This window comes from Oreochromis niloticus, linkage group LG16, assembly GCF_001858045.2.
Source record: "Oreochromis niloticus isolate F11D_XX linkage group LG16, O_niloticus_UMD_NMBU, whole genome shotgun sequence".
NCBI classification, from domain to species: Eukaryota; Metazoa; Chordata; class Actinopteri; order Cichliformes; family Cichlidae; genus Oreochromis; species Oreochromis niloticus.
The window spans coordinates 30,163,218-30,190,086 of NC_031987.2; the positions used below are offsets into that span (position 1 = coordinate 30,163,218).

At 42.5% G+C, this 26,869-nt stretch overlaps 1 protein-coding gene and 1 long non-coding RNA gene across 2 annotated transcripts; both read left to right on the forward strand.

Annotated features, from left to right (window-relative positions):
* The first annotated feature begins 1,482 nt into the window (after positions 1-1,482).
* Positions 1,483-3,653, forward strand: LOC109197541 (uncharacterized). Its single transcript, XR_002058598.2, has 3 exons — positions 1,483-1,542; positions 1,616-1,705; positions 1,785-3,653. It is a non-coding gene; the product is annotated as an uncharacterized LOC109197541 (long non-coding RNA).
* Positions 3,654-20,444: 16,791 nt separating this feature from the next.
* Positions 20,445-21,832, forward strand: LOC100710681 (trace amine-associated receptor 13c-like). Its single transcript, XM_025904110.1, has 2 exons — positions 20,445-20,654; positions 20,866-21,832. The coding sequence occupies exons 1-2, from the start codon at positions 20,482-20,484 to the stop codon at positions 21,671-21,673; spliced, it is 981 nt and encodes a 326-aa protein (XP_025759895.1). The 5' UTR covers positions 20,445-20,481; the 3' UTR covers positions 21,674-21,832.
* Positions 21,833-26,869: the final 5,037 nt, after the last annotated feature.

The window sequence follows — 26,869 nt, forward strand, 5'->3', positions numbered from 1 at the left end:
TTGGCCTCTGTAATGCACCAAGCACCTTTCAGAGATTGATGGAGCGAATGTTTGGTTCCCAGAATCACCAATCCTTGTTGTTGTATCTGGATGATGTGATTGTTTTCTCTACCACAGTAGATGAGCATATTCAGTGCCTAGGAGCAGTACTGGAGACCTTGCGGGAACAAAATTTGAAGGCCAAGCTGGAAAAATTTTGTTTTTTGCAGACAGAGGTAAAGTACCTTGGGCATGTGATCTCCAAGGACGGGGTAGACACAGACCCAGACAAAATATCTGCGGTGTCTGATTGGCAAACTCCTAGCTCTGTTGCTGAATTGAGGTCATTCTTAGGGTTTGCTAGTTACTATCGCCGCTTCGTTCCAGGTTTTGCATCCCTAGCTGCTCCGCTCCACCAGCTGGTGGCCGAGCTGGCTGGGACTAAGCACAAACGCCCCTCCAAGCGTGCATTGCAGGAAGTTTGGACCGAGCAGTGCGAAAACAGCTTCCAAGAGTTGAAGGCTCGGTTGGTGAATTCCCCCGTGTTGGCTTATGGTAATTTTTCACAACCTTTTATTTTGGAGGTTGATGCCAGTCACTGGGGTTTGGGGGCAGTGCTTTCACAACAGCAAGCAGATGGCAAGGTGCATTCTATAGCCTATGCTAGTCGAGGACTAAAGCCCACGGAGCGTAACATGTCCAACTACAGCTCCATGAAACTTGAATTCCTAGCCTTGAAATGGGCTATGACTGAAAAATTTAGGGAATATCTGCTGGGTAACAGGTGTGTTGTCTATACTGACAACAACCCCTTGAGCCATCTGACTACAGCAAAGCTCGGAGCTTTGGAACAGCGCTGGGCTGTCCTGTGTATACAGTGGCCCCACTTCATGATCCAGAACAGAAAAGGCAGGTTAATAGACAATTCATTAAGCTGATCCCTGCTGATATCTGTGAGAAAATAAGGGCAGAGCTCCAGCAAACTCCTAATCCTAGAAGTTCACCTGAGCGGTTATCCCTGTCTGAGGATGCTGGAGACTTATATGTGTGGCAACGAAGGGAGTCCCCGAGAGGTAACCCTCAATGTTCACGAACGGCATCTGAACCTGGTTTCCAACAACCCCCAGAGGACCTGGCTATAGTAATGAGGCCGCAGTCCAGAGGGACTGAGCCTGGTACCCTGACTCAACAGCGTAGTGTCCCCACTCCATTAGCTGAAAGTGGTACAGTTAGAAGAACGACACGCTCAACAGCCGGCCACCATTCCAATCCACACCATCTGCCCCAATCAGCTGAAGCCAGGCCACCTAGTGTGCATTCAGTTACAGCTTTTTACAGACCGTGGCTTTAAAGTTTCATTGTCGGGTCGCCAATGCAAAAACCAGGGGGGAGAATGTGACAGGTGAGACCTGGAGTCTGGGAACCGCCCCTGGTGGGCGGAGCTGGTCTTTGCTCCTTTCATAAGTGCAGGTGTGGGCAATTGGGTATTCCTCTGCAAACCTGAAGCTGCAAGTGCTTTCTATGAAAGTCTGATACGGGTCCCCCTAAACTTCTGTTAGAATGGTAGGTTACACAAAAATGTACCACTTGAGCTCTGGCTGTTGGCAGAGGTTTACAGTTATTTGCACCCTTGTAGGTGGGAAACATTGCTCCTGTGAGAACAGTATAGTGGACTTCATCGCCACTGACCCACATTTATTAGGGTGTGACACGAACTTGTGGACAGGTAACGAAAACAATACAGTTGAGGAATATTCCTGTGTTTTACTGTCCAGCGTAAGTGATCTCCTGCCTTTTATTCACAGAGTACCGAGCTGCTGCTTTGCCAAGTGGATTTCTGGCTGCGGGCAGAGGACCCGACACATCAGTGTGTTTTAATTTGTTTTAAACTGGTGTAATTCGACAGACTGACTGCTGCGGCTGTTGATTGTTTTGTTTTTTTTGTTTTATTTTTCTGTATCAGTAGGCACCACAGATATTGATTCTTTTAGTATTTTAACCCTTTTTTTAAATATATATATATATATATATGTAGTTGCGGACGGTGAAGGCGCTGCGTGGAAAGCAAATCCTTTTTTTGTCTCGCCGCTTTTGCATGCACAGCGGTGGGCCTGAGTGAAGACGGCACTGAAGATTTGCCTTTTTCTATAGTGTTTTGCCCATTTGGGGTCATGTGTGAGTTGTGTTAAGGTTCATTTTAAGTATAGAGAGGTGGAGGAGATCGGAATAACACACTGTCCCTGCCAGGTGGAGTCAAATGATGATTTTAATGAAACGTGTGGGAGAATGAGCTGACCCTGTACGCAGACAGGAGGCCCCAGTGGCAGACCCAGGACACGCTGGAGAGATTATATGTCTTGGTTGGCCTGGGAACGCCTTGATGTTCCCCCGGACAAGCTGGAGGAGATGGCTGGGGAGAGGGAGGTCTGGCCTCTCTGCTTAGGCTGCTGAACCCACAACCCAGACCCAGATAAGCGAACAAAGATGGATGAATGGATAAATAATGAAAAAAAAATCCACTTTAGGTCAATATGACACTACAAACTGCATTCACTGCCCTCAGGTAACCTCAGAATCTGTTTTGGGGCAAATTGTGTGTTAGAGTGGAAAGTCAAATTCCCGAGTCCCAGAAGCTCTGATGTTTACAAGACCCAGCAACCTTTTCTCCCACAAAGGACGGATGATATTTTAGGAGAACAATGGAGCCAACTCTTAGGTGGTTGCCATTTTTCAAGTGGTCTTAAATTTTTCTCAATCAGCTCCAGGTGAGGGAGTCTGTTGGCCCTGCCCATGGGTGGATACGAGGGAAGCTTAGGCACCAAGTGCAATCTTACAGTCAATTACCCAGGCCATAACAGTTTTGTCTGCAGAAACTGGGTTTTTCTTGGTCTGCACAGCTGAAGTCCATTTATGTGTACAGTTCTAGTAATTTCCTTTTTTGAGACTTTGTGACTTGGCGAAGTGATTCACTAGTGTCTTGGCAGTTGTTGTGTGTTGATTAGACACATCTCTCAATTTTCGAATCTTTTGCTTCAATGGGGCTGGGGTCTTTTTCAATCCGGAGCGTGGGTGTTCAAACTTCCTGCTCTGACTTGACCTCAGGATGTAGAGACAAGAATCAAGTGCACCCAAAAGGAATAAGCGCATCAGTGGTCATGTGCTCAGCACGCAGAGGGGAGACCATCGCATTTGGTTTTGTATGATTAAGTGTGCGTTAACGAACCTGTAAGCGTTATTCCCTTTGACAGGTTAGCGGGTATGATAAGGGCTATAATTGTGCATGTTAAAGTTATGCCTCGGTATATTGATACCATGTTGGTAGGATTATTTAATTATTTAGTACTAAGTTAATAGTATGATGATTACATCCAGTGGATAAAGGACTTTTCTATTGTTTATTGTTTAGTTTAACTGTTGCTAGCTTGCCATGTTCATGCTTTACTATTAACAACTTATATGACAGCTGCTATTTAGCCAATTTATGGTCAACAGTGACCCCAAGCAGCTACCTGAATGCTATTCCAACAGAGGTCGATAATCTTGTTAATAATTGTACCTCACTACGTACAACTCTTGATACTGTAGCTCCTGTAAAAAGTAAGGCCTCAAAAGAGAAGTACTTAATTCTCAAACACGTAACCTAAAGCAGATAACTCGTAAGCTGGAGAGGAAATGGCGTGTCACAAATTTAGAAGCTCATCATTTAGCCTGGAGAAATAGTTTGTTGCTTTATAAGCCCTCCCCAAAGCCAGAACATCTCACTATTCATCACTGATTAAAGAAAATAAGAACAACCCCACGTTTCTCTTCAGCACTGTAGCCAGGCTGACAAAAAGTCAGAGCACTGTTGAGCCAACCATCCCTTTAACGTTAACTAGTAATGACTTTATGAATTTCTTTACAAATAAAATTTTAATCATTGGAGAAAAAATAACCAATAATCATCTCACAGATGTAATATTATCCACAGCTACTTTTAGTACCATTGATATTCATTTAGACTCTTTTTCTCCAATTGATCATTCTGAGTTAACTTGAATAATTACTTCCTCCAAACCATCAACGTGTCTTTTAGAGCCCATTCCTACAAAATTGCTCAAAGAAGTCCTGCCATTAATTAATGCTTCAATCTTAAATCTGATCAACCTATCTCTAATAATTGGCTATGTACCACAGGCCTTCAAGCTGGCTGTAGTTTAACCTTTACTTAAAAAGCCATCTCTAGACCCAGCTGTCTTAGCTAATCCTTGAAAGAGTAGTTGTCAAACAGCTAACAGATCATCTGCAGAGGAATGGCTTATTTGAAGAGTTTCAGTCAGGTTTCAGAGATCATCACAGCACAGAAACAGCTTTAGTGAAGGTTACAAATGAGCTTCTTATTGCCTCTGACAGTGGACTCTCTGTCTCTGTGCTTGTCCTGCTAGACCTCAGTACAGCGTTCGATACTGTTGACCACAATATTCTTCAATTAGAGCGCACTGTAGGTATTACAGGTACTGCAGTGGTTTGTATCATATCTATCTAATAGACTCCAATTTGTACATGTAAATGGAGAGTCCTTTTCACACACTAAGGTCAACTATGGTGTTCCACAGGGTTCGGTGCTAGGACCAATTCTGTTTATATTATGTATGCTTCCCTTAGACAGTATCATCAGAAGACATAGCATACATTTTCACTGCTATGCTGATGACACCCAGCTCTATCTACCCATGAATCCAGATAACACACACCAATTAGTTAAACTGCAGGAATGTCTTAAAGACATAAAGACCTGGATGGCCGCTAACTTTCTGCTTCTTAATTCAGATAAAACTGAAGTTATTGTACTCGGCCCTGAAAATCTTAGAAATATGGTACCTAACCAGATTCTTACTCTGGATGGCATTACCTTGGCCTCCAGTAACACTGTGAGGAACCTTGGAGTCATTTTTGACCAAGACATGTCTTTTAATGCACATATTAAACAAATATGTAAGACTGCATTCTTCCATTTGTGCAATATCTCTAAAATTAGAAATATCCTGTCTCAGAGTGATGCTGAAAAACTAGTTCATGCATTTATTAATTCCAGGCTGGACTACTGTAATTCATTATTATCAGGATGCCCTAAAAACTCCCTGAAAAGCCTTCAATCAATTAAAAATGCTGCAGCAAGAGTCCTGACAGGGACTAGAAAGAGAGAGCAGATTTCTCCTGTTTTGGCTTCTCTTCACTGGCTCCCTGTTAAATCCAGAATTGAATTCAAAATCCTGCTCCTCACATACAAGGTCTTAAATAATCAGGCCCCATCTTTTCTTAATGACCTTGTAATACCATATCACCCTATAAGAGCACTTCGCTCTCGCACTGCAGGCCTACTTGCTGTTCCTAGAGTATTTAAAAGTAGAATGGGAGGCAGAGCCTTCAGTTTTCAGGCCCCTCTTCTATGGAACCAGCTTCCCGTTTGGATTCGGGAGACAGACACTATCTCTACTTTTAAGATTAGGCTTAAAACTTTCCTTTTTGCTAAAGCATATAGTTAGGGCTGGACCAGGTGACCCTGAATCCTCCCTTAGTTATGCTGCAACAGACGTAGGCTGCCGGGGGATGATGCATTGAGTTTTTCCTTTCCAGTCACCTTTCTCACTCACTGTGTTAATAGACCTCTCTGCATTGAATCATACTTGTTATTAATCTCTGTCTATTTGTCACAGCATGTCTTCTATCCTGTCTTCCTTCTCTCACCGAAACTGGTCGCAGCAGATGGCCGCCCCTCCCTGAGCCTGGTTCTGCCGGAGGTTTCTTCCTGTTCAAAGGGAGTTTTTCCTTCCCACTGTCGCCAAAGTGCTTGCTCATAGGGGGTCATATGATTGTTGTGTTTTTCTCTGTATCTATTATTGTAGGATCTACTGTACAATATAAAGCACCTTGAGGCAACTGTTGTTGTGATTTGGCGCTATATAAATAAAACTTAATTAAATTGAATTGAAAATTGAACCCCTTGTGGACATAAAATGTTCCATAAATGGACGTAAAATGTTGCTGTGTTGAGTAGATGATGTGTTGTGATTGTTTTCTTAATTATCTTTGACTCTACTAATTATAGAATACCTCTTTCTGTTTCCAGAAGCAGTTCTTCTTTGGAACTTAATTAAAGACAGTTAACCCAACTCCTGGACTGCTGCAGTCTTTCTGACAGGAGACTTAGGACAGACTTGTATACCCAGCACTTCCAGTATATATGTTCTACACTGGGTGTTCCTCTACATTAGCCTATCAAAGCAGTTGTACCATCACTTGCAAAGTCAACAAGCCACACTGGTAACATTTCTTCTGAGACACCCTCTGCAAGACTTTTCAACTGCAGGTTGTTAGACAGCAGCCATGATCCAGAACTCCAATTCAGATTCAGACATTCTACAGTAAATAATATTTTGTGTACCTCTACTATTATATTTGCTTCACGCCTCTAGTGACCCACTTGTAGGGCAGGAGAGGTTAGATCTGACACACCATTTAAGATGTAGGAAAAATAAACATAATAAATTCTGTTTCAGAAGACTAGGACTTCCCTGTCTGTTAATATGTGGTTTGGATTCCAAGCAATCGCCTTAAGCTATCCCAGTCCTGGCTTTAAGGTGAAGATTAGGCTTGCCTTCCTAAGCTGCCTGTGGTATAATTTCTGAGCATGTGTTAAAAATAAGTAACTGTCATGTCCTTTTAGTATAGTTTAGTTGGTTTTGAACATGGTTCATTATTATCACCCTAGTTTGTGTTTTTCAGTTTCAGAAGGCACAACAATCTACCAGTAACTTGCATCATTAGTCCTGATACATACATGGACCATTTGTGAAATACATCTATTAAATACGCTATAGTAGGCTATGCTACTCTAAATACGCTATTAAATTCCATGTTATTTACGCACAGCAATAGTTGCCAACAGTGAGTTTGAAAATGTGAAAACAAAAGGCGGTCTCAAAAGAAAGAGTGGGGGGTGGGGGGCAAATATAAAAGTTCTTTGAGTAAAAGCTCTCATCAGAAAGCTGCAGGATATGTAGTTTTGTGATAATGGAGATACAGAAGGGAGCCGAGCTTTGTTTTCAACAACTACTCAACAATTCCTGCAGGAAGCTGACACTTAACTGGTCCAAAACTGTGCTTCTGTACATTGTGCTGTTTTGCATCTCTCTGATCACTGTTGCTCTGAACCTCCTGGTCATCATCTCGGTCTCCCACTTCAGGCAGAGATTAACTTTTCTGTTGAAACTGCGGTTTAAGTGTTAGATATGTGAAAAAGTAAATTTTCATCAATGAATAAATGAAGTGCAAGAGATGTGTTCTAACTAAGGAAACATTTTCACTAAAGACATTTCGGCATGATTACATGTACATGACATAGACACTGGTCCTCTCAACTGTCTTATCTTTTTCAAAATCTCTCCTTTGAACTTTTGAGCTGAAATCACAGTTTACATTTTAGAAGGTTCAAAGCATGTTAAATGAAATTAATTTGGTGCATTCTTTCTGTATTTTAACCACTGTATTTTTTCATTTTCTTAGACTGAATCATGTCTTACTAATATAAACATTTTTACTAATAGAATTTTCACTAAAGATATTTTGATATTCTTAATTTGTATTATATTCTTTTCTCTCTTGTTGCAGGCAGCTTCACACACCCACTAACATCCTGCTTCTCTCTCTGGCTGTCTCAGACTTTCTTGTTGGTCTCCTGTTGATACCTTTAGAAATCCTTAGAAGCACAACCTGCTGGGTATTTGGTGATGTTATATGTTCTTTTTATTTTTATCTGACTGGCAACATTACCTGTGCTTCAACAGGAATCATAGTTCTAATATCAGTTGACCGCTATGTGGCTATTTGTGACCCTCTGCATTACCCCACCAGAATGACTGTGGCGAGGGTGAAACTCAGTGTTTGTCTGTGTTGGTTTTATGCTATTTTCTATGTCACTCTTTACCTAAAAGACTTCCTGAAGCCAGGCAGGTATAACTCCTGCTATGGAGAGTGTATCCTTGTCATCAATGATACTGCAGGAACTGCTGACCTTGTTTTATCTTTTTTTGTTCCCATCACTGTCATTATAGTTCTGTATATGAGAATATTTGTGGTGGCTGTGTCTCAGGCTCGTGCAATGCGCTCTCATGTTACAGCAGTTGCAAAATCCAAATCTGAGTTGAAAGCAGCCAGGACTCTGGGTGTTCTAGTAGTTGTGTTTCTTGCAAGCTACTGTCCATTTTACTGTTACACCCTCGTTGAAGAAAATGTGATCAGTGATTCATCTGCATTTTTTGTGGTCATTGCCTTTTATTTGAACTCTTTTCTAAACCCAATGATCTATGCCTTGTTTTATCCATGGTTTAAAAAATCTGTTAACCTTATCATCACTCTGCAGATCTTTAAGCGTCACAGCAGTGATTCTAACATATTATAAACAACAAACATTATAAGTCAGTACATCATACATCTAGTAATCTGGAGAAATGAAAAATCAAATTTAAATGTTTCAAGAAAGTAGAAAAAATATGTTTTATTTTACCAACAACAGCTTTATTCATACACTTTTATAAATTTAATGCCTCTTATATTAAAACAATTTTCTTGAATAAGTTAAAAATACAGATTTGTTTTACTAATAAAAAATGTATTAAAATTTGACCACATTTATCTATCTGAAAAAGAAAAGTCAGTAAAAAATTAGATATAATTTTTGTAATTTCTGATTACATTATTATCTAATGATACAATGAGACGTTAGGGGGTCACAACAGTTCCTGCATTAAATTCAGTAGTACAACAACTGTCATCTCAAGGTGCTTTCTTTTAAATAGTAAATTCCATATAGTAAAAGAGGGGAAACCCCCCTCTATTAGCACCACTTGTTGACAGTGAATATTAAAAACTCCTTTATTACAGGAAGAAACCTCCAGCAGCCTAAGCCTAATCTTGAAAGTAGAGAGGGTGTCTCTCATCCAAATCCAAACTGGTTTCACAGAAGAGAGGCCTGAAAGTTAAAGGCTGTGCCTCCCATTCTACTCCTTAACATAGTAAAGTACTCTATTGAGTCCATTGTTACATTTTTAATATAAGATGAGGTCTGACAATTCAAAACCTTGTATGAAGACTTTAAATTAGAATTTTGATTTAACAGGAGACATGGGGGTGAAAAAAACTTTCTTTGTGGTCCCTGCGAATACTCTGGTTGGAGCATTTTGGATTAACCACAACATTTTCAGGGAGCTTTTATTAGAAGGCATATTTTTTTGGATTTTTAGGCCAGAATACAATAATCTGAATTTTATTTGAATTTAGAAACAAGAAATTAGAGGTCATCCATACCATTATGTCATAACACATTCATCAGTTAATTGGTGTTTAATTGGTAAAATAATTGGTGTGTGTCTTCTGGCTTCTTGTACAGATAAAGCCGCACATTACCTGCTGCACAGCAATACAAATGTATGATGTGCCTTCTAATAATAATACCTAAGGGAAGCATGTTAAATTTAAAAATAATTAGTTCTATCACACAGCCCTGTGGAACTCTATAACTAACCTTAGTGTGTGAAGAAGACACCAGATGCTTGAGGATGCAATGATTAAAAAGAAATAAGTTAAAGAGTATCTAAACAATACGCTATAGGTCACAAAATAACCTAAAGAAGGTAAAGTACATAGCATTCCAGAAAGGAGATAAGAGAAGCCCACAGACTTATTAGAATGGAAAAAAGGCAAGCTTAAATGTTAAAACTGTCTTGAGGAACAATTGATCACTAATAACCTTAAAAGAACATGGGATGGCATGCAGAAGATGGCAGACTAACTGACAAACTAATGGCTAAAGCAGAAACAGAACACATTGTCCCTCTGCCATTCCTGCTCCACTGACTCTCCTCAAAGATGTGTCCTGTCGCCTACTAAATAGTGATGAAAATCAATATTTAGCAGTCTCATCATTGGATTAATAAACACATTCCCACATAGCAAAATTGGTATGAACCCGGATCTGGCCCACACAATCTGCTCACACATGGCCCACATACTGCAAAGAATGATGGCCCTTTGGGGACCCAGATCTGCTTTGCCAGAGGTAATCCACACATGGTCTAGCATAAGGCCAGTTGCAGAAACACTGGTGGTCCTGTGCTCGCCCATGTGTGGATTACCTCTGGCAAACCTGATCTGGGTCCCCAAAGGGCCGTCATTCTCTGGGCCACCAAAGGGTCGTCATTCAACCCAACTGGTCGCAGCAGATGGCCGCCCCTCCCTGAGCCTGGTTCTACCGGAGGTTTCATCCTGTTAAAAAGGAGTTTTTCCTTCCCACTGTCGTCAAAGTGCTTGTTCATAGGGGGTCATTTGATTGTTTGGTTTTACTCTGTATCTATTATTGTAGGGTCTACCTTACAATATAAAGCACCTTGAGGCGACTGTTGTTGTGATTTGGCGCTATATAAATAAAACTGAATGAGGTGAGGGACCAGACAAAGAGCGATTCAGAAGACCCGTATGAAAAGAACATCGAGGGAACAGTTTACCCTGCCCGGGATAGGGTTACCGGGCCCCGCCCTGGAGCCAGGCCCGGGGAGGGTGCCCGAGGGCGAGCGTCTGGTGGCCGGGCCTTAGTCCATGGGGCCCGGCCGGGCACAGCCCGAAGAGGAGACATGGGCCCATCCTCCCGCAGGCCCACCACCCGCAGGAGGCGCCACAGGGGTCGGGTGCAATGTGTGTCGGGCGGCGGCCAGGAGCGGAGGCCCTGGCGGACCGATCCCCGGCTGCCAAGACTGGCAATAGGGACATGGAATGTCACCTCTCTGGTGGGGAAGGAGCCTGAGTTAGTGCGTGAGGTTGAGAAGTACCGGCTAGATATAGTCGGGCTCACCTCTACGCATGGCTTGGGCTCTGGAACTAGTCTCCTGGAGAGGGGCTGGACTCTGTCTCAGTCTGGAGTTGCCCCTGGTGAGAGGCGGCGGGCTGGGGTGGGTATTCTAATATCCCCCGGCTTGCTGCCGGTACGTTGGGGTTTTTCCCGGTGGATGAGAGGGTTTGTTCCCTGCGCCTCAGGGTCGGGGAACGGGTCCTGACTGTCATCTGCGCTTATGCGCCGAGTGGCAGTTCAGAGTACCCAGCCTTCTTAGAGTCCCTGGGGGGGTGCTGGAAGGTGCCCCACCTGGAGACTCTGTTGTCCTACTGGGAGACTTCAATGCTCACGTGGGTAACGACAGCGAGACCTGGAGGGGCGTGATTGGGAGGAACGGCCTCCCTGATCTGAACCCGAGTGGTGTTCTGTTATTGGACTTCTGTGCAAATCACAGTTTGGCCATAACGAACACCTTGTTCGAACATAAGAGTGTCCATAAGTGCACGTGGCACCAGGATGCTCTAGGCCGCAGGTCGATGATCGATTTTGTAATCGTATCACCAGACCTGCGACCATATGTTCTGGACACTCGGGTAAAGAGAGGGGCTGAGCTGTCAACTGATCACCACCTGGTGGTGAGTTGGATCAGGTGGCGGGGGAGGACGCTGGACAGACCCGGTGCACCTAAACGCGTAGTGAGGGTGTGCTGGGAACGTCTAGCAGAGGCCCCAGTCCGCGAGATCTTCAACGCACACCTCCGGCAGAGCTTCAACAACATTCCGAGGGAGACTGGGGACATTGAGTCCGAATGGACCATGTTCAGCGTCTCCATTGCCGAAGCTGCTGCATTGAGCTGCGGCCGCAAGGTGGTTGGTGCCTGCCGTGGTGGTAATCCCCGAACCAAATGGTGGACACCAGAGGTGAAGGGAGCCACCAGGCTGAAGAAGGAGTCCTATCGGGCTTGGTTAGCCTGTGGGACTCCAGAGGCAGCTGACAGGTATCGACAGGCCAAGCGGAATGCGGCTCGGGCAGTGGCTGAAGCAAAAACTCGGGTGTGGGAGGAGTTCGGAGAGGCCATGGAAAAAGACTTTCGGACTGCCTCGAAGAGATTCTGGCAAACCGTCAGGCGTCTCAGGAGGGGAAAGCGGTGCTCTACCTGCACTGTGTATAGTGCTGGCGGTGCGCTGCTGACGTCGACTGAGAAAATTGTCAGACAGTGGAAGGAATACTTCGAGGACCTCCTTAATCCCACTGACACGTCTTCCGAGGAGGAAGCAGAGTCTGGGGATGAGGGGAATGACCCGCCAATTTCTGGGGTCGAGGTCACTGAGGCAGTTAAACAACTCCTCGGTGGCAGAGCCCCTGGTGTTGATGAGGTCCGCCCCGAGTTCCTGAAGGCTCTGGACGTTGTAGGGCTGTCCTGGTTGACACGCCTCTACAATGTTGCGTGGAGATCAGGGGCAGTACCCCTGGACTGGCAGACCGGGGTGGTGGTCCCCATCTTTAAGAAGGGAGACCGGAGGGTGTGTTCCAACTACAGGGGATCACACTCCTCAGCCTCCCTGGGAAAGTCTATGCCAGGGTGCTGGAAAGGAGAGTTCGTCCGTTAGTCGAACCTCGGATACAGGAGGAACAATGCGGTTTTCGTCCTGGTCGCGGAACACTGGACCAGCTCTTTATCCTCTCGAGGATACTTGAGGGTGCATGGGAGTTTGCCCAACCAGTCTACATGTGTTTTGTGGACTTGGAGAAGGCATTCGACCGTGTCCCTCGGGGTGTCCTGTGGGAGGTGTTGCGGGAGTATGGGGTGTCTGGCCCACTGCTACGGGCCATTCGATCCCTATACAACCGTTGTAAGAGTTTGGTTCGCATTGCCGGCAATAAGTCGGACTCGTTTCCGGTGGGTGATGGGCTCCGCCAGGGCTGCCCTTTATCACCGATTCTGTTCATAATTTTTATGGACAGGATTTCTAGGCGCAGCCAAGTGGTGGAGGGCTTTCACTTCGGTGGCCTCAGAATCTCATCTCTGCTTTTTGCGGATGATGTGGTTCTGATGGCTTCATCGGGTGGGGGCCTCCAGCTCGCACTGGAACGGTTCGCAGCCGAGTGTGAAGCAGCGGGAATGAGGATCAGCACCTCCAAATCTGAGGCCATGGTTCTCAGCCGGAAAAGGGTGGAGTGCCCACTCCGGGTCGGGGATGAGTTCCTGCCCCAAGTGGAGGAGTTTAAGTATCTCGGGGTCTTGTTCGCGAGTGATGGGAGAAGGGAGCCGGAGATCGACAGACGGATTGGTGCTGCCGCTGCAGTGATGCGGACGCTGCACCGGTCCGTCGTGGTGAAGAGGGAGCTGAGTGTAAAAGCGAAGCTCTCAATTTACCGGTCGATCTACGTCCCGACCCTCACCTATGGCCACGAGCTGTGGGTAGTGACCGAAAGAACGAGATCGCGGATACAAGCGGCAGAAATGAGCTTCCTCCGAAGGGTGGCTGGCCTCTCCCTTAGAGATAGGGTGAGAGGTTCGGCCATCCGGGAGGGGCTCAGAGTAGGACCACTGCTCCTCCACATCGAAAGGAGCCAGTTGAGGTGGTTCGGGCATCTGACAAGGATGCCCCCTGGGCGCCTCCTGGGTGAGGTGTTCCGGGCATGTCCCACCGGGAGGAGGCCCCGGGGCAGACCCAGGACGCGCTGGAGAGATTATATCTCTCGGCTGGCCTGGGAACGCCTTGGTGTTCCCCCGGATGAGCTGGAGGAGGTGGCTGGGGAGAGGGAGGTCTGGGCTTCTCTGCTTAGGCTGCTGCCCCCGCGACCCGACCTCGGATAAAGCGGATGAGGATGGATGGATGGATGAATTGAATTGAATTGAATTGAATTGAATTGAATTGACTGAGTCGTGGCAGGGTCAGATGTGGTTGCTGCAGGTGGTGGAGCTAAAGGCAGCATGACAGCTGCAAGCCACAGGAGGTTGAGCCATAGGCGGTGTGGCTGCAGCAGGCCAGCGAACTGGGGGCAGCACAGTAGCCACAGAAGTTTGAGCACATGGTTGCGATATGGTAACTACAGGCGGTTGAGCAAGATGCTGGACGGGCTCGGCTGAGCCTCCAGGCGGCATGGCTGGATGCTAGATGGGCTCTCCAGAGTCGCCAGCAGAAACAGAGGGCAGCGTGGAAGCCGCAGAGTGCTGAAGCAGATCACCTGAGCTGCCAGCGGAGACATGAACAGGTGCAGGCACCTGCTGAGCACCAACTGCTTCCACCCGAGAGACCGGTATGGGTGGGGAGCTCAACTGTGCCCTGGCTGGCCTAACCCTTGGAGCCAGCATGGGTGTAGGGACAGACTAGATGCCAGCCACTCCCACCCGAGGTGTAGGTACGGGTGCAGCAGATGGCTGGTTCATGGCTGTTCTGACCCTAGGAGCTGGAACTGGCACAGGTGCTGACTGGACAACCGCTGCCTCCACCCAGAGATCAGGCACGGGTGCAAGAGCAAGCGGCACTCAGCTGCCCTTGAAACAGGAGTTGCACCTTGACCTGTGGCTCCTTGAGGTGCTAACAGGGAAGCAGCAACTGAAACAGTCTTTGGAATCTCCTTCTGAACAGCTAAACACATCTTTTTCTGCCTCGAGCAAGATTCAAACAGTTTCAGGCCTGGAATGAGTTGGTTCAGCCACATGAAAAACACTCATAGCATTGTCCCTGAAAACATTACTTTATAATCAGTCCCAATCATGCCAGAGTTAGCCACAGGAAAAGTGTTCATGGAATCATTCACAAAAGGTTCATAATTTGATCCAAATCCCACATAGAACTATCAGTCACAATATGCTTGGTGACTGGACTCGCAGAAACCCGGCGAGCTGGGCGTCAGCTGTCCTCCCTCAAAGCACCGATACAGGTGCAGGACAGAGCTGAGCCTTCAACAGCCCTGGGTGCAAAGACAGGAATAATCACAGAAGGGTCAGAATGAGCGGCACACAGAGATGCCAGGTAATAAGGCAATGAAACAAAACAGTCTGTGGAGGGCATCCTTCACAGACTGGAGGATGCCCTACAAGTTCTCTGCCTCCTAGGTTCAGCCGTTCTGGCTGTTTGCTTAAGCCCCGGGTCCTGGACTAGTAAGACACCCTACTGGGTGTTTGGGGGGTATGTGTGGCGGACCTCTAGGGGTCCACTCACACTTAGTGAGAAGGGAAGTGAGAGGGGTAATGTTTATTTATTTATTTATTTATTTAGGACAGTGCATGCTAATGAACATAAATGTAAAAACAAATTACATGAATGTAAACATGCCAGATTATAGCCAAAGGCTAATTTCCATCTGTTGTCCTTAAACATAAAAAAAAAAATAGACATAATAATTCATAAAAATTCATCATTCATTTATAATAAAAACTCCATCACCAAACTTACACATACACACCATTCTGTTCCCAAATGAAACATTTTGGGTTGTAGGAGGTGTTTGCCGCTTTATGAGTTCAGTTGTGTGAAACCAAGATTAAAGTTGGAGTAAAACGTGGTGAGCTCTCGTGCTGTCCTTAAGTACCTTCAGAGTCCAGAAGAACAATTTGCATCATACATAAGTCTCGATACATACATGCACTATTTTTGAGATACTTCAATTCAATTAAATGTTATTTATGTCATAGCAGTAGTTGCCAAAAGTGAGTTTGAAAACATAGAAGAAAAAGATTGTCTCAAAAGAAAGAGGAGGGAATGGGGGTGGGAAGAAGGTGAGCAAAAAGAGATATAACAGTTCTCTGAGTCAAAGCTCTCATCAGAGAGCTGCAGGATCTGCAGTTATGTGATAATGGAGATACAGAAAGGAGCCGAACTTTGTTTTCAACAACTACTCAACAATTCCTGCAGGAAGCCAACACTTCACTGGTCCAAAGCTGTACTTCTATACATTGTGCTGTTCTGCATCTCTCTGATCACTGTTGCTCTGAACCTCCTGGTCATCATCTCAGTCTCCCACTTCAGGCAGAGATTAGTTTTTCAGTTGAAACTGCGATTTAGGTTTTAGATATGTGAAAAAGTAAATTTTCATCAATGAATGGATGAAGTGCAAGAGATAAATATCTTCAGCTTAACAATGGCTGTTGACTAAACTTAATCATGTTTTAACTAAGGACACATTTTCACTAAAGACATTTTAGCATGATTAGTACATGACATAACCACGGGTCCTCTCAGCTGTCTTATCTTCTTTAAAATCTCTCTCTTCCTCAGATGAACTTTTGAGCTGAAATCACTGTTTAAATTTTAGAAAGTTCAGTGCATCAATTTTGTATTTGTGTATTATATTTGCATTTGTGTAGAATTTTCACTAAAGATATTTTGATATTCTTAATTTGTCTTATATTCTTTTCTCTCTTGTTGCAGGCAGCTTCACACACCCACTAACATCCTCCTCCTCTCTCTGGCTGTCTCAGACTTTCTTGTTGGCCTCCTGTTGATACCTTTAGAAATCCTTAGAAGCACAACCTGCTGGGTATTTGGTGATGTTATGTGTTCTGTTTATTGGTATCTGACTGGCAACATTACTTGTGCTTCAATAGGGAACATAGTTCTAATATCAGTTGACCGCTATGTGGCTATTTGTGACCCTCTGCATTACCCCACTAGAATGACTGTGGTGAGAATCAAACACTGGATTTGTTTGTGTTGGTTTTATGCTATTTTCTATGACACTTTATACCTAAAAGACTTACTGATTAAACCAGGCAGGTATAATTCCTGCTATGGAGAGTGTGTACTTGTCATCAATGATATTGCAGGAACTGCTGACCTTGTTGGTGGTTCCTTTGGTTCTTACCACCGTACATCGCCATGGTAACGTATACTACAAACCTAATCTACTCCAGAGCAGGTTCTAAGATCCAGATTAGAGATCAACAGGAATACTGCTGACCAATAAATATTCCACAAAATAGCTGTAATAGCTAAAATAGTGGGTCTGCCTCTAAAGTCTTTGTGTTTCCTTGATGAGGCGCATTGCCACAGGAACATGCATGTATTAATTTGGTGATTTATTAAATGATTTATACATTTAATGTTCTGCTTGATTCTAATCTGCTGCAGTGTCTTTCTTTCTACAGTGATCGAAATGCAATTTAACCAATCACATTCATTCCACTTTAATCTGTGACAAACTGAAGCATTCATCTCTTGTCCTTTTTAGAACAATGTTGCATTTGACTGGCATGTTTTTATGATTTTTGTACTGTAGATTTCCACTTCTTTGCAATAGTAGGCACTAAGAAGGATCATTTTCTGTCAAAGAAAGGACATATGAATTAGACGGGTCGAGATGAGTGTGTAGGTCGTGTAGTGTTTAGGGACTTATATTGATAGGTGCTCATAAGGAATTATATTTAGATCTGTTGTTGGTCTGATTCATACCATGTGTATAAAACAACCAGAGTGTTGCACTATGAGGCAAATTCAACATACCAAGGCTTTCTTTGTGTTAGCTGGCAGACCAACCCTAAAACACCGGTCTGAGATAATGAGTGGTTATCGGTTTTCTTTGTGAATCCAAAATTTCCGCATCAAGCTCTGTATGCAATCACATAAAAAGAGAATTATATCTGACTTTGCTTCTGCATGAATTAAACACCACCTGCCCCACCCAATCAGTGACATTATTAAAGGATAAAGCTCTATCCTCCACTCCAAAATAGAGGAAGAGCTCTGGCACTCTTTGCCCCTGCATGAGTTCGTTAGTCCCCTGGTTTCTGTTGACACCAGGTTTCCTAAGACTGCAAGGATAAGTGAGCAAGACTCTTTATCCCATGATCTTTCTGGGCTGGGAAGAATAAAAACTGAGTATATCCAGGCCAGAAAGTTTAAAGTCGATTGTGTGCTGTTTTCTGTTTCAGAACTGAAGAGTGCTCAAGAGGACTTCATTGTTTTTGAATCTGTTAAGAATTACAAAACAAAATTCTGTCATTACCCGCCCTCCTGAGAGAGAATGTTGTGTTTCTGAGCAGATCTATAATAAAGGTTCTTGCCATGTTTCAGACATTCCTGTTTCACGTTAGCATGCTTTCACACTGTGTTTGGTTCTGCTAACTTAATGGTATGTAGTGTTTCTTGGCTGGCAGAATTAATGTCTTTGTTTTCGGTTAGCAAGTCTGTAACCTCATAAACTGCACCTGTTCATCATGTTAGTTGTTGGAGTCAAATTGTTGAATGCTGTCATTGTGTTTCTTAAGTTTGTAAAGTCTTAGTTCAAGCAGCATGATCAAAGACATTCCTTTGTCTCTGACCACCTCTCCAGCCCCTCTGGTGCTGGGTTTTATTGTAAGAACATCCTATCTGAAAGACCTGTTTCTTGTGTTGTAAGCTTCCTGCTTTTATGATCCTTTTGGTGAGCAGGAGATCACACTCACTCACGTGCACACACACACACACACACACACACACACACACACACACACACACACACGCACACACCCACACACACACACACAGTGCCTTATCTTTTAGAACCATAGGGGGGTTTTACGGTGGGAGGTGTTTGTGTTGTGTAAACTGTAACTGTCATGGGAATAAAAGGCTACGAGGAGGGCTGCCCTTTGAAGGAGTTGGTTGGAGACAGGTGAGGAGCGTTGAGCTCCAAGAGCCTGGTTCCGACCAGCCTTCCCTCACTAACAAGTAAAAGACCAGTTGAAGATGTTCTGTCTTGTTTTTGCCCTTCACGAGAATAAGTCTCTAAAGTAGCGGGGCCTGTGGAAGCGCAGACCCAACATTAGTCAGTCTGAAACTATTTTTTGTGTGTGGTTCTGTCATCTTCATCACCACCACCAGTCTCTGTCCAGTCAGTTTACTCCACCTATTCTCTGCCTTATCTTGTAGCTAGGTAATAAAGTTGTGTTTTGACTCTCTCTGTTAATAATAAAAAATATTAAAAAAAATTTATAAAGCGCCTTTCAAGACACCCAAGGACACTGTACAATAGATAAAAACACATAATAGAACAATGACACAATGAAGAACAATAAAACAGAGCTGTTTTATTGTTGAGCCCTGTATTTGGGTCTACTCTCTCCCTGCCACATGCCCATTCCATGATGATTTTATAGCAGGAGATACAGAATTAACTACAACATCTAAATATTCAAAACTGAAACCTGTCAAATGACATGACGAAAAATATTTTTGTATATAATGACAACCCTACTTTTTAATTAGAGCCAGGTGTACAGAGATAGTAGCCTGCTAAAAAGATTGACACCACGGCCACAAGAAGTAATGGGACCAGACACATGGATATACCTTTCAGATCTCTTTAGCGAGTTAATCATAAGCATATTTTTATTTTAAATTCGTAATTATTTCAGACTGTTTTTTATGGAAATTGTCTGGTGATGCCACACTGGAAGCTTCATTCACTAAAGTTGAAGCCAGAGGCTGCCAATCCCGCTGATCCACTGAAGTAGCAAGGCTTATTTCAGAAAGCTAGATACTAGCCAAACAAAAGCAGTCTGTGTCTATGACACCCCCTGAAAATTCCCTTTAAAAAGCCAAGTTTTTTTCAGAGACACCCTCTTCCCAAAGCTGTCTCAGAACTACAGGTTGTGAGAGAGCAGTCCTAGTGCATAACTCCTAAAACTTTGTGACTACATTTCCAAATTAATGTTTTGTATTCTTTTACACATTGTATATATCAGCTCTTACACATTTTATAGGGATATTCATTAGTTCATTCTGCTTTGCCAGCCTCCTCTTATTTTGTGTATTGCCATGCAATTATCCAGCCTCTGTTATCAGGCTGTCATGAAAACTGGCTTGGACTAACAGAGTCAAGTTTATAGGAGAAATTGACCTATCATTTGGAATAACTTTTACCTCAATCTACTACCTAGTGGCCCACCTCAGGTAAGATAGGAAATGTACGATATGACACACCAGACCAGGTGTCTGCTAAATTAACAGCAAGAGTTTCAGAAGGCCAGGTCAAGTTTGTGCAGGTCAGAGGACCTTGTTGGGCTTGACTATGCACTGTTGTAAACGGGCAGCATGTGTTCAGGATTGGGAGAATTTGGATCCCCCTCAAAGTATGCAACTATGATGCTAATGCAGTATATGCAATATTTAAATACTGTGTATAATACCGTGTAGTGTGTTTTAACACAGTAAAATGGTGGTGTCAGTTTCAGAAGGCATAATCTACCAAACTGGGAAATTATTAAATAGCACTTTTCTACTCTCCTGGAGCACTCAAAGTGCTTTATACAACATGCCCGATTCACCCATTCACACACTTAAGTGCTTTCTATACCAGTCAGAGACATTCATACTCCTAGCAGCTTGGGGTTTTTATGCTGCCCAAGGATATTTGGCATGCAAACTGAAGCAGCCAGGGGTTAACCCACATACATTCCGATAAGTAGATGACCTCCTAAGCTACTGCTAACACCCCACCAGTCATGAATAAAATATTCTTAAATGACTGTGTGTGAGATATTGACATGACAAAGCAAAAGTTTGTGTCAAAGAAACATATGATACAGGGGTGGGTAGGGGTGCATAGGGGTGGATGGGTGGGTGGGGGTGGCTGGGCATCAAAAACAGATATAATGGCTCTTCAAGCAAAAGCTCTTAACTGAGAGCTGCAGGATTTGCAGCCAAGTGATGATGGAGATAAAGAAAGGAGACGAGCTTTGTTTTGTAGAGCTCAACAGTTCCTGCAAGAAGCCAACACTTCACTGGTCCAAAGCTGTGCTCCTGAACATTGTGCTGTCCTGTATCTCTTTGATCACTGCTGTTCTGAACCTTCTCGTCATCATCTCAGTCTCTCACTTCAGGCACAGATCAATTCCTCAGCTGAAATTAGAGTTTAAGTTTTCAAAACTTTAACACTATGCTTTAATAAATTAATGGAGTGAATCTAGCACATTGTTGGTGTAGTTTAACTATGATGTTTTATTTGCCTTGCTTCAGTGCCTTACTAATGAAATTATTGGAGACATTTTGACATTATTAATCTGCATTATCTTCTTTTCTCTCTTGTTGCAGGCAGCTTCACACACCCACTAACATCCTTCTCCTCTCTCTGGCTGTCTCAGACTTTCTTGTTGGTTTCCTGTTGATGCCATTAGAAATCTTTAGAAGCACAACCTGCTGGGTGTTTGGTGATGTTATGTGTTCTGTTTATTGGTATCTGACTGGCAACATTACCTGTGCTTCAATAGGGAACATAGTTCTAATATCAGTTGACCGCTATGTGGCTATTTGTGACCCTCTGCATTACCCCACTAGAATGACTGTGGTGAGAATCAAACACTGGATTTGTTTGTGTTGGTTTTATGCTATTTTCTATGACACTTTATACCTAAAAGACTTACTGATTAAACCAGGCAGGTATAATTCCTGCTATGGAGAGTGTGTCCTTGTCATCAATGATATTGCAGGAACTGCTGACCTTGTTTTATCGTTTTGTGTTCCAATTTCTGTTATCATAGTTCTGTATATGAGAGTATTTTTGGTGGCTGTGTCTCAGGCTCGTGCCATGCGCTCTCATGTAACAACTGTCACACTGCAGCGTTCATTGAATCAAACAAACAAATCTGAGCTGAAAGCAGCCAGGACTCTTGGGATTCTTGTAGTTGTGTTTCTACTTTGTTTCTGCCCGTATTACTGTGTCTCTCTTGTAAGGGACAGAAATAGCTCAGTAGCCCCTAATTTAATGAGTGTGTTTTTTTTAAACTCATGTCTAAACCCGTTGATCTATACTATGTTCTATCCTTGGTTTAGAAAAGCTGTAAAACTAATTGTCACTCTACAGATCCTACAGACTGGCTCCTGTGAGGTCAGTATACTGTAGAAATACTGTTTTAAAAAGGTTTGAAACTTTAAAAATTATATACAAGTAAATGCAGCCATTCTTTTGGTCTCTGTAAATATAGCAGATTGAGCTATGAATATTGCTGCTTCACTTTTGTAGTATTAATATTAATTGTAATATTAATTGTAAAAAGTATAAATCTGATTATGCTGATTTTGACACCATTTTATTGAATGAGCTCATACTACTATTTTTTTTCTTGTTGTTGTTTATTTTTTCAGTGATAGAAAAAAATACATTAACTTTGACCACATTAAAAATCTGAGGAAGAACAGTAACTGAAGTACTTTTTTCTAATTTCTGGTTTCTTGAGAAAGAATGTTAATTTAAGTGCTTTATGTTTGTCTGTTGTTATAATAATCTGCACTGTGTGTCTGCCAAATGTTAGGGAATAAAATATATAATCTAAATGCTGATTAGTGTGTTTTATGAGAGGCCCAGACTTCAGTGTAAAACTAGGTCGTAGGCTGACAGGAAACTGCATACTTTTGCAGAGCATAGGACCTGCAGCAGAAAGTGAAACCAACTAGTGGTGTGACATAGAGAGCAAGTATATAAACAACTAGGCTTCCTTTTGTGTTTCAGACCTGGGGTTGTGTGTTTTGTGTTCAGGTCTCCATATCCAGGATATGTAAAATTAAAGATCATTTTAAGTAAAAAGACCACTTGGAGCCTTGTGTCTTTCTTGGCCGTAAAGAATACAAAAGAACTGGGATTTAATACAAACCAGACACACAGTGCTACCTGCTGCAACGACCCATTCTGACGAGGTAGTAACTGATAGTAGTTAAATGTAAAATAATAATAAAAACCCATTTCTAAAAAAAGACTCTATTTTGACTAGGGATGGGTATCGAAAACCGGTTCTTGTTGAGAACCGGTTCCCACTGTTTCAATTCCTTGGAATCGTTTGCCATTTTTGCAAACGATTCCCTTATCGATTTCAGTCGCCCCGAATGACGTCACCACGTTGCGGCGCCTCGGAGCGTACCTGGCAGGAAACACGGCGCCTAAGCGGCTCAAACGCTCAAAAGTTTGGTTATACTTTACGAGAACGGATGACAACAGGGCAACTTGCAATACTTGCAAAGTAGATATTTCATTAAGGGAGGAAACACTACGAATATGCAAAAGCATTTGCTCACAAAACACGCGATGAACTTAAATGAATGTCGTGTTTTTAATTCCGCTCCGGACTCGTGGATCTCAACCCAGCAGCAGCGGTAACGTTCGCACGTCCTCTCCCGTTAATGCGGCAGGTAAATAATCAACTAACAGTGCATGTTATGTTAGCGCGATCTGCTTTATTACAAAACCTGCCATTACTGTGCATTTAGGTGACCATGATGAGACAGACAGACAGAGTCTGGCTGGCGCTCGCTGGCAGTTGTCGCTGCAGTCCACCGGTAGCGTCTCTTTTCAGGCCCGAATGTCACCGAGCAGTGACTAGTTTGTGGTAAAAACCTTGCAGCCATTTGCCACAGCAGATGGTAAGTGAATGTGTTTAATTGTAGGCAGGGACATTACTGGATATTCTTGTGTAATTGCTACAAAATAATTTATGTTATACTTTGTTATTGCTACAGAAGAATATTTATTTTATTATTTTACGTTTACAATTTTCCCCGGGGACCCTGTGACACCCCATTGAAGAGCCGTAGGCTGGATCTCTTAAGATCTCACTGTTGGGTTTATAAGGCCATGTTACTCCTAAATTTCTATCTTGTTCAAAGAGAAGATATAAAACAAAATTCTAAGCTAATCGACCTTAGTGTTCTCCTTTTTAAAAACAAGAATCGATAAGAGAATCGATAAAGAATCGAATCGTTAAACAGAATCGAAAATGGAATCGGAATCGTTAAAATCTTATCAATACCCATCCCTAATTTTGACTGTAAATACAAACTGCCTCCAACAGTTTGCAAATGCCATTAACCCATATTTTATGTACATCAGAACACAGACCATATACCAAAACATTAAACTTAGAAAGTCTACCATTTTAGGAAAAACATTAACTAATATTGAGTTTGATGGCAGAACTACATCTAAAAAAAAAGTTGAGAAGGGAACAAGAAAAGGCTGGAAAAATAGGTTCTCTCGCACAGAATGTGGCATGTGCTAAACTGACTACTAAGATGAGCAAATGGCCGAAAAACTTAAATTGAGCTGACCACAGAACTCCTCCTCTACAATCTCATTTTTTGTGACCACTCCACTCATGGTCATCACATGCACTATATATGCCCGATCCCTGTCAGTCAGCATTTCGATTGTTGGTGCATCACGTCAGGGCACTTGAACTGCACTGTAGGAAATTGTTATTGTGCAACAGAAAAGAGTTGGTTTAATGGCATTGTGCAATACATGCCGCTTCAGGTCAGATGATACTTAAGAGACAGCTGGTGGAACAGTTTGCTACTAGTAAGATTAAATGGCATCAGGTTGAGTTCAAAATGAGTAAACTGAGTAATCATGGCCCGAGTAAAGATGGTCCAAGTTTTACCAATTGGCAAAAAACATATCTAAAAATTGTCTGCAGTTGTCTCTAATTTCAAAATAGTATTCCTCAATGTAAAATTGTGAAGACTGTGAAAATCTCATTATCTAAAGTAAAGAAAATCATCAAAAATTCAGAGAATCTGGAGAAATGTCTATGCTCTAGGGAAGAGATTAAACTCAATATTGGATGCCCATGATCTTCGGGCACAAGTGCCATTGCATTAAAAACAGTCATGATTATTTTAAGGAAATCACTGTATGGGCTCAGGAACACAACGCACAACATGGTATCCACACATTAAAGGTTGATCATACCACGTCACATGTGAACATGATCCAAAAATACTGCCAGACCTGGCAGTTCCGACCTTTTAACAAATGGAAAACTTCAGAATATCATGAAACGAAAAATAGCAGCAAGAATATCAATCCAATCCAAACCAACTTTATTTATATAGCACTTTAAAAACAACAAAGTTGACTAAAGTGCTTTCCAATAATAAAACAGAGATAGCAGTTAAAAACCAGACAAATAAATAAATATAAATAAAAATAAAATAAATACATGAATGAAAAAGAAGATAAAAATAAATCAATATATATATTAAATATTAAAACTTGAGTAAAATAGACAATAAGATATACAATGAATAAAATTAGCAAAATAAAAAGATTAAGAGTGACCAACAGCTGACTAAAACTGACTACCAGCTGACTCTGGTACTACTTCTGAAAAGCTTTTGAAAAAAAAATTGTGTTTTTAAAAGTGATTTAAACATTTCAAGTGTTATCAGACTTGAACTGTTTTTAAGAGAGGATGCTACAGAGTGCTAAACATAGTTTTGTCCCTCTTTTGAGATGTGATTCTGCCACCAACTTAAAATGAGCTGAAGATTTTTCATAAAATAAAAAAATTAAAGAAAGAAAAATAAAAACCAGTCTCAGCTGGCTCATGCAGGGCCTGAATAAGACTTAGTTTCTAAAGAAAACTGGGAGGAAGGTCCAAGCCCAAATAAAAATGAAATTCAATACATCCTGGTCCTGAAAGCAAAACTGCAGACACTTGTGAGATTATTGTGGGAGAAGGCCCAGTTGTTACCTGCCAATTGTTAAGGTCCCTTTCTGGTCACATGGCAAGTGGGGGATTTTGATTATGAAGTAATGCAGTGGAGACAGATGGAGTCTCACAGATATATCACCTCAATCTCCTAGAAGCATGGGGAGAGGCAGGCTCGGTTTCTGTGGTGAGGTTGGTGAAAGATAGAGATGAGCTGGGGGATGAGGTGCAAAATTCAATCATTGCCACCTCACTCCATTGTGATAACCATCTCATGCTGGCCCAGAGAGCAGGACTTGTTGCACTACAACAGCCTTTTGCAGATGCATTTTGCAGATTGCCTAGTTTCACCACCCTCATACAGCACATCTTCGTGCTCACAGCACGTGCTGTCAACCCTGTAATTTACCTGAACACAAAAAGCAAGTTGTAGCCTAGTAGTTTTTGTGGTGAAGAAAGATGGGTCTATAGAGTTCTGTGCAGACTCCTCCAAGGTGAATCAGATGTCACAGTTTGATGCTTATCCCACGCCACAGGTCAACGACTTCCTGGACTGGTTGGGCACTGCTTGCTTTTTAATAACACTTGATGTGACGAAGGTTTACTGGCAGATTCCCTTGTCTACAGAGTCTAAGGAAAACACAATGTTTCCCACCCTGTATGATTTGTATTAATTCGTCACCCTTCCTTTCAATTTGCCCAGCTACTTTCCAGCACCTAACTTCTCTCTCCTGTTTGTTCTGCAGACTTATGGCTTGAGAAGCACCATAGAAAAGTACAGCTTGGACTCTCTCTAATACTTCTCTCCATTACTACTTTCAGAATGCAGCTGCCATCCAACCCCATTTACTTAGGGTTCACTTAAATGAAGATTTGCCTATGGATAGTTTATTTAACCTTCTGAGTGAAGGATGTGGCAGTGTAAGGTGTGTAGATTAGATTCAACATTTGCTGCACAGATCATTTCTTGTCCGTAAAAAGCATGGGTGTTTTTTTCATGTTATATTGAATCTTCTATATATAGATTTTTTTAATCACCATCTGATAATGTCTCTAGAGTACACTTATAGGGATCATTTTATGGAAGAAGAATCATATAACCCGTTAAACGCTCCTTTTTGTTAGACACTGCTAACACCACCCTTTCATGCGAACGAGCAGGTGGAATCCTAGTTAGGTTATTGAGTTGATAACCAACTTTGTGTGAGTGCTTATCTTGATTGCCAATGTTAATCCACATTACGGATATATATCATGTATTACCTGATACATTATCTGTGCAAAGCATCTATAATCTATCTATATGTATCTACAATGTATCATGTATTACATGATACATTATACATGATACACTGTGTCATGTATTACATGATACATTATAGATACATATAGTTACATTATCTTTTGACAGATAATGTCAATATATTGTTTCCTGATTTTCTGGAGTTTATTGTCTTTCTCTGCATATTTTAAAAATGTTTTATATAAAATAAAAAACAAAAAAAGATGAGGAAAAAATCATATTTTTTCTGTGTTCCATCCTCATTTACGTTGACACAGTAGCATCTGCTGTAATATTTACACCCCTGATGAAGTCTCACAAATGTTAGTTTTAT

Excerpts from the sequence above, each read along its gene's own strand:
- LOC100710681 (XM_025904110.1), top strand. The coding sequence starts at position 20,482 with ATGATGGAGATAAAGAAAGGAGACGAGCTTTGTTTTGTAGAGCTCAAC. Across the intron at positions 20,655-20,865 it reads ATCTCAGTCTCTCACTTCAG|GCAGCTTCACACACCCACTA; the intron begins GCACAGATCAAT and ends CTCTTGTTGCAG.